This window comes from Branchiostoma floridae, chromosome 19 (assembly GCF_000003815.2).
Source record: "Branchiostoma floridae strain S238N-H82 chromosome 19, Bfl_VNyyK, whole genome shotgun sequence".
In the NCBI taxonomy this organism is placed as follows: Eukaryota; Metazoa; Chordata; class Leptocardii; order Amphioxiformes; family Branchiostomatidae; genus Branchiostoma; species Branchiostoma floridae.
In genome coordinates this window covers 3,185,962-3,193,613 of record NC_049997.1, presented here as the reverse complement: position 1 = coordinate 3,193,613, position 7,652 = coordinate 3,185,962, and the positions used below count along the sequence as shown (strand labels likewise).

The following is a 7,652-nucleotide window of genomic DNA, read 5'->3' as shown; positions in this document are numbered from 1 at the left end:
CCAGTAACGTTAGATGAGGGAGAAGAGAAAATACATGGGCAATTGAGCTGCGACCTGAGGTGTGCGCTGTTTGCTCAACTTGCTCTGTTGAAAGTCAGGCACCGGTACCCACTTCTTTCTACTTGAAATGTGAAGGGAATCCTTATTTAACATTTGACATGTCTTCAATGAATTTACGGCATGGGGACTCGACCTAGCTACATAACTCTGATCACAGTCCATCCAAGTTTTTCTCGCCATTCACCTACTGTTTTTCAAAAAGACGTAGCCTGGAAAGTTAGGACTGCATTGATATGAAATTTGGAGGCTATTGATAAAAGGCTTCATACTATGAATTTACGAAGTTGTGTTTCGAAATATGAATTATGCTTATCATTTCTGGGTGAGGCAGAGAATTTGATCACCCCTTGTATACCCAATGTGTTAACTTCAGGTTACAATTAGTTTCCAGATACATGAATACAATGTCAAGCTACACAAGAATTATACTCTTACTACTAAGTGGATTCTACTTCAGTCTCCTTTTTTGTGATGGTGAAAATGTACATGTAAGAACAGATATGTTTTACAATCAAAGGTTTGGCTTATAAACTCTTTCACTCAAATATGAATCCATCTCTTTGAATGTGTATGGAGTAGGGTGATATAAGTTCATGTGAAGTAGTGAAAAAACGCTGGTGGAAATAAAGCTGTGGTTGTTTAAAAAGAGTGTCTTTATTCAGTAATCTGCCAACCTGATGAAACTATTCACGAACGCAAAGTGAGATCCTGAAAGCACAGAAGATTGATGGTACATAACTCCCGTAAAGCTGCCGACCTTTCCCGCCATATGTGGATGGTATCAAAGTCAACTCTGACCTTCACAAGCTGTCTACTGACATTTGCCAAGCGGCAATGTTTATAACGTTCCACGCAGTTGTGTCAACAGACTTTTGTCTCTTGCGAAAACAAGGTTTTGATTTAGGACTGGTGTATCGTCATTAGATAGATAAACAACACCTGAGGTGTGCATGTGACGTGTGTACATGTGTGTGTGCATGTATATGTGCGCGTGTGTTGATGTGTTTCTGTGTGTATATACGTGTATGTGCACGTGCCTGTGTGTATTCTTGTGTGTATTGACGTGTGTATGATTGTGAGCGTGTGGGTGCTTGTGTTTCTCTCTCCCTCTCTCTCTCTCTCTCTCTCTCTCTCTGTGTGTGTGTGTGTGTGTGTGTGTGTGTGTGCGTGCTTGCGTGTGTGCGTGTTCGCCCGCGCGTGTGCGTGTCTGTGCGTCAGTATTTGTGTTCGCGTATGTGTGTACACGTGCGCACGCATTTACCTGTAGAATTTACGGCCACAAAAAGACTTTACCAGTGCCATCCCGAAGTGATTCATTCTCCCAATAGAAAGTGTCTCTTTCTCTACAATTATAAATGGGCCACCAACTTTCTGGTTATTTGGTTTCGGTTTGGCACGATAATGACAATCAACCACTAAAGTAATTGCCTATTTGATACACCGCTACGGTGAGCCGTCTCAGTCGTCGCTATGCATAATAATTATGCGGCGTCCCTGTTGTTGACAGCAAGCAGGGAAGGGTGCTCATACGGGGCGTAATGATAGGTCCATCACCGGGTCCTACTGGCGGCGTAAACGGTTCGTTAAGCGTCGCCGGAATCATTACCACACTTGCGGCGGGACTCGCGCCGCGCGAGGCGGTTTCTACCTTCCACCTGTCGAGTGCTATTGTGCCGCGTTAGCGCACGGCTACTACTCGAGCTCCTCTCCTAAACATGGCCGCGAGGAAGGGAAGGTCGAAATGATAGCGGCGATGCCGAGAAGCTGTTACAGAGGAGCAGAGTTGTACATAATCTTCCTACTTCTGTCGAGGACGGCGGCGGGGTCGGACGGATGGGCGATCTGCGCGGGAGGAAGGCTCAAACAAGCCGGTAAGGATTGCTCCATACAACCGCTCATTTTCCCGGGATTGTACTCTATCGATTTTGTTTTCGCGGCGCGCTTTCAAGCATAAGTCGTGCGACTAGATATTATGAACTATTACCTCGCTGAAAGCTGCTGGAATCGGAATATTCATTGCAAAGAAAACGTGAAGAGAAACAAAATTAGACATAAATACCCATACAGTCATGTATGCGTTGTAATCACCGTACGTTGTACGCCTATTAACGATAGACAGTTTGATTTTGATGAATGTTGTCCCCAGAGGGAGAAAGAGAGAGATCAATAAATCGAAGCCTATTTTGTCGTTTCATTACGCTTGTCAAATACTCCTTACGAACGTATAATAAACCTACAAGTGGCCTGCCGGTGGTTTTTATCAAAGAGTTAATGTCTGCATGCAGACAGGATTGTAAGAGAAACCTGTTTCTCTGAGGGATCAATATCCTAGGATTGGATTTTACAGCTTCTGCATTTCCTTTTTCCCCCGGGCGCTGTTCTGAATCCGAAATGTTGAAAGCGATTACATTTCTAGCTGACATAAGCATGTTTTGCACGCTTCAATCTTAAGATGTTTTCTTGATATCAAACCCTTATATAGAGACAATGTTGCAGTTCTGATTCGCTACCGCAAGGAGAAAATGCATAAATTAACCGTCAAATCGAGATTTTGTGGTCTTTTCGGGAACGAGGAAACACGGAAGGCTATGGGTTTTACAGCTGTTTTTATGTACATGAAATGGATCTTTCTGAGAATCGTGTTGAACATTTAGACTTTTGTTTGTCATTTGTAAGTATTTGTACTGATAATGAGTGTTGTATTGTTATGGCGGTGATAATTATATCATTCACGTCTTCCATTAATGGATCAATTTTTCAATAAATTTTACTTTCCACCAATCTTCTTTATCTTGTACTCTCCTTTCATAACATACATCGTAAGATCATTGTCATATTTGCCACGTTCCATTGCTCCAGCAATATGTCCATACTTTCTTTATTGTTGTCCTTCTTTTTGATTGCCTCAACTTCTATTCATAGTATTCTAATATATACTTTTATATACATTGATAAAATATTATCATTGGCCACATTATGTAAATGGTGATTTCACGGATGGGGTAATATTGACAGAATCGAGCCCATAACACTGAGGAAGCCACACGGCGAAACATGTTTGTTGTGTGTCGGTTCGAATAAAGTTCCAAAACGGGGAACATGCGGCTCCAGCGTCTTTTCTGAAGATGTGGCGTAAGTGTGAACGGTTGGCTTGAGGTCTCCTTCTCCACATATATCTATTATGGACAGAATCAGTTACGGTGGTATCTCACTGCACTTTGGGCACCGGTGCGAAACTGCGGTGTTCGTTCACTGCGACACTGTTGTGCTATTTTCGCAGATTTGTTATGATTTAGATATGCGTATCACGTAAGAATATAACTTAGAAGACAACAAAATATACAAAATGTAAGAAAATTCGTTGTTTATCTCTGAAATTCGTTGAGTAATATTTCGCAGTGCCATACCGGTGCCCCAAGTTCAGTGAGATACCACCTTTATGTTTAGCGCCCTTTCTTTAGACCACCTACACTACAGTAAAATGCAACACGTCCGTGGCCCGGTGGGGTATGTAACGTGGGCGGCACAGTCCTTATTTTCCCCGTGTGTTCTGAGGAAATATATGTCCATTTGAAATTTCCTGAAGGCGCCTTAAATCCCCAGAGCTTTACGCATGTGCTGGCCTTCCCAATCTGGGGCATAGCAATATGCAGTCCGCTTGACCCGGCTACCAGACGCTATTCGTCTCAACGGAATTGTCAAATTCAAACGTTTGGCTGCAACAGTTTGAAATTAAGAGTCATTGCTGTCCTGATATGAGTTTATAGTAGTCCGAATACTCACAGCTTATTAAGTTTAGGGATACTGGCTTCAAGCTTTAGTTATGGGTGTAGTACCATTAGAAATATTGATTGTTCATTTTTGGTTCATTACAAGAAGTGCGGCACTGCGCGGGGTTCGAAAGATACTCAACGAATTTCAGAAAGAAAGAACGAATTTTATTAGCAGTAGGTTTTGTGTGTTTTGTTTTCTTCTAAGTCATGTTTTTACGTATTGAGCAATATCTAAATCTTTTTTAAAAATCGGCAAAAATAACACAACAACCCCGCAGTGTCGCACCGGTACCCCAATTGCAAGTGCAGTGAGATACCACATTAAGGCGGGGATATACATGTATATTTTGTATTGAGGGGACGGAGAATAAGCAATTCTTCATTTTCGTACCTTCAATACCTGGAAGATTCGATATTAGATACCATAGTCATTTTGAAAATGACGAAATATACTGGGTAGGGTAAAATGACGACCTATATTGATCAAATGTAAACAAAATCAAAGTACCATATTAAATCTCCCGAGGGCGTAATAAATCCCAGGTGCTTTTATATTAACTTTACACACGCGGTTACCATCTAAGGCACTACACTGCATTTCGTTTGATATCTACCAGTCAGTACATATTAGACACGAAATATGCGTCCAATTTAAACATTTGTCAGTGAAATTTAGAGGCATACTTCATAGGACTTCGTCCATTCAATGCAGATTAACGCTAGGAAGGCAACATTTTCATGCAAATACAGAATGTTTCCTGCACATGGTCCGGCCTATAAACTACAGCTCTGTTAATTCAAATTCAAAAAACCATGTATATGGTGACCAGCTCCTCAAGCTCTGTCCTGCCACTTGATACATAACGTTATCGAATACCACATTGTCCGTAAATTGTTTGGAACGGAAGAATAAGAGGAAGAAACTAAGCAAACGTGATGAATGCATTCCCCTTTCGTGAGAGAAAACATAATCAACACTGCGCTGGCTCCAAGAAATAATATCATTGAATTTCTATAAAGCTTCTGACCAGACAATCGCAACAACTCATGTCATGGTCGCATTTCCAAACCGGGGACAGGTCGGGCTGATTTTGTAAACGAAAAATAAAGGCGTTTATTAAGAAATATACACAGATTAGATTATGCTCTGCTCATAACTAAGATCCTACTGCCTTTTATATCATATTCTTTATTCCCGCAAACTTCCCGGCCGGGCCCCGGTTAGGAACAAAGAACAAAACAGGGGAGCTTTTCCCAGCGGTTCAGATAGGTACTACAGTTTAATAGGCTCTAATTGAGTTTGGTCACCATGTCAGAAAGAAAAAGGAATTCATGACTGAATGGCCTGCTGATCTATTTTGGTCCTCCCTGTCTGGAATAATGGCGTGGTAATTCCACAGTCTGACAGCTCCGATATAGCCGGCTGAGCGACTTGAACAACGCCCGTGACCCAGAAAGCAAGGGTGGCTTTCAAAATCACTGCGAACTCCGGTGGAACACACCCATTCTTCACTAGAAGCTAAAACTGATGATCGGTCAACGAATTTCATAGACTAAGAACTTTTTTTTTGCACGAGTGTGTCTATTTTTTTGCATTGTGTATCACCTTCCAATTATAAAATCAAAGGTCACACAAATTTTACTTTGTCGGCAAGCGATCGTCGTCTGGTTCGAGCATATATAATTTTTTTAGTAATCTTTAACTTTAAGGTTTTTTGTCTGCAATGTTGCAGAAGTCTTTACGTCGGTTTACGATGTCAAGTGGCGTCGTATGGCTCAGTGGTAACGTTAACAGGCACGACATCGAGAGGGTCTGAGATGTTTTGATTCCTAGCTGAATGTTGTACCACAATTCGCAAGCACTTTACACGACTTTCCTGACTCCACTCACTTTCTCAGGTGTAAAAATGGGTACTTGACTTCGGTTGGGGCGGTAAAGGAGGCGGACGAAGAGGGTTGTGGTCCACCTCCCAATGTCGTACCCTAGACACAGTGGATAACAACCAACTGCCCCTACGGCCTTAACATTCTATGTGATTACATGTACCTTTACCTACCATGATGTTTTATACATTGGTCTTCCTGTTTGCTATTCCCAAGGGACGCAGTGGTTTAAATCGGTGACAGGAGTTGTGAAGATATCAATTATCCAGCCCCGAGGAAGGTAGCCTGGTTACCAAACCCCAGCCCGATCTCAAGTATCTACGAGGGGTGATCAATAAGTTCTCGGCCTAACTCAGAAATAATAAGCACAACTCAAATTTTGAGGCACAACTTTATAATATGAAGCCTTTTATCAATATCCTCCAAATTACAAATCATTGGAGTCATTACTTTCCAGGCATTCGTTTTATGCAAATTAGAAGGTAAGTGGCGAGAAAAAAGTGGTGTGAATTGTGATCAGACATGTGTGGGTCGAGTTCCCCATGTCGTAAATTAACAAAAGACATTGTCAAAATGTTTGATAATCATTCTCCTCCTATTTCAAGCAAAAAGAATTGGGTGTCTGACTTCCAGCAGCGCAAGTTCGATCGCACACCTCAGGCCAGGTCAATTGTCCAATTTTTTCCGTTCTCCCTTACCTAACATTACTGGGTGTCGCCTGCAAAGTAATGATCACAATAATTTGAAGTTTGGTACAGATTTATATAAGACGTTATACTTGACATCTATGCTTCGAAATCTGAGCTGTGCTTATTATTTCTCCGCAAAACCGAGGACTTATTGATAATCCCACGTACTTGTATAAAATCTTATATAAATGTGTACCAAAATTCAAATTATTGTGATCATTACGTTGCAGGTGACACCCAGTAACGTTAGGTAAGGGATAACGAAAAAAAGTGGACAATTGATCTGAAACCTGAGGTGTGCGGGTCAAATTGTCTGATCACACTTCACCCTTCTTTTTCTCGCCACTTACCTTCTAATTTGCATAAAACGAATGCCTGGAAAGTAATGACTCCAATGATTTGTAATTTGGAGGATATTGATAAAAGGCTTCATACTATAAAGTTGTGCCTCAAAATTTGAGTTGTGCTTATTATTTCTGAGTTAGGCCGAGAACTTATTGATCACCCCTCGTATCGTGCAGGGCTCTGGTAGGAACTCTTCTCAATTTTGCCCCTTCTAGTGGGCGAAAAAAATCCACCAATAGAACAGCAGCAGGATCAGCAGGGGGTAATTACACCCCTGCCATGATTGGTTAAAGACCCCCAACTGTATTTTTTTTTAATCCATAACAGTGACCACCAAATACCTGATTCGCTACTGTGATAGCCTGCTGACCAACTGTGGTGTGTTGTAGCTGGCTACCTGTGGTGTGAGTGGTCATCAATCCTAGGTTCTCCTCCCTCTGATCAAGGGCCTTCGAGAACCTTTCTACAGCCATCCTGCCAGACCCCAACACGAAATATATCTGAGGTTGGGGTATGGTATCCAGGCTACGAGGAAGGAAGCAGACGGACTGCCAAAACGTCGGTAGCTAATTTGTTCTTGGTCGTGTCACCAGAACTCGAACATCAAATCATCTCACCAAAAAAGTAGTTACTCAAGCAACTGGAAATGATTCTGGAAACGGTCAGACGTTTAAAACAGCCATCTGGTGTCTTTCGTCAGTGACATTTAAATCATCTATTACATTTTTGGTGCACAATCGTTGGAATCTACAGTAGTACAAGAGATTTGAAGGACTGTTATATTTGCTTCCGCTGTAGTCAATAGCTCAATTTTGGGCCAACAATTGATTTTGCTAGTGACATAGAGGATTTATTCACACAACATAAAGTTTTGCGCCTTATGGTGGTATCTCACTGCACT

At 41.7% G+C, this 7,652-nt stretch overlaps 1 protein-coding gene across 1 annotated transcript in view; it reads left to right on the top strand.

Moving 5' to 3' along the window:
- Positions 1-1,558: 1,558 nt before the first annotated feature.
- LOC118406322 overlaps positions 1,559-7,652 on the top strand; it is a 20,173-nt gene continuing 14,079 nt past the window's right edge. Inside the window, exon 1 of the mRNA XM_035806256.1 lies at positions 1,559-1,931. Coding sequence (XP_035662149.1) covers positions 1,802-1,931 — 130 coding nt within the window. The 5' untranslated portion in view covers positions 1,559-1,801. The remainder of the gene's footprint in view (positions 1,932-7,652) is intronic.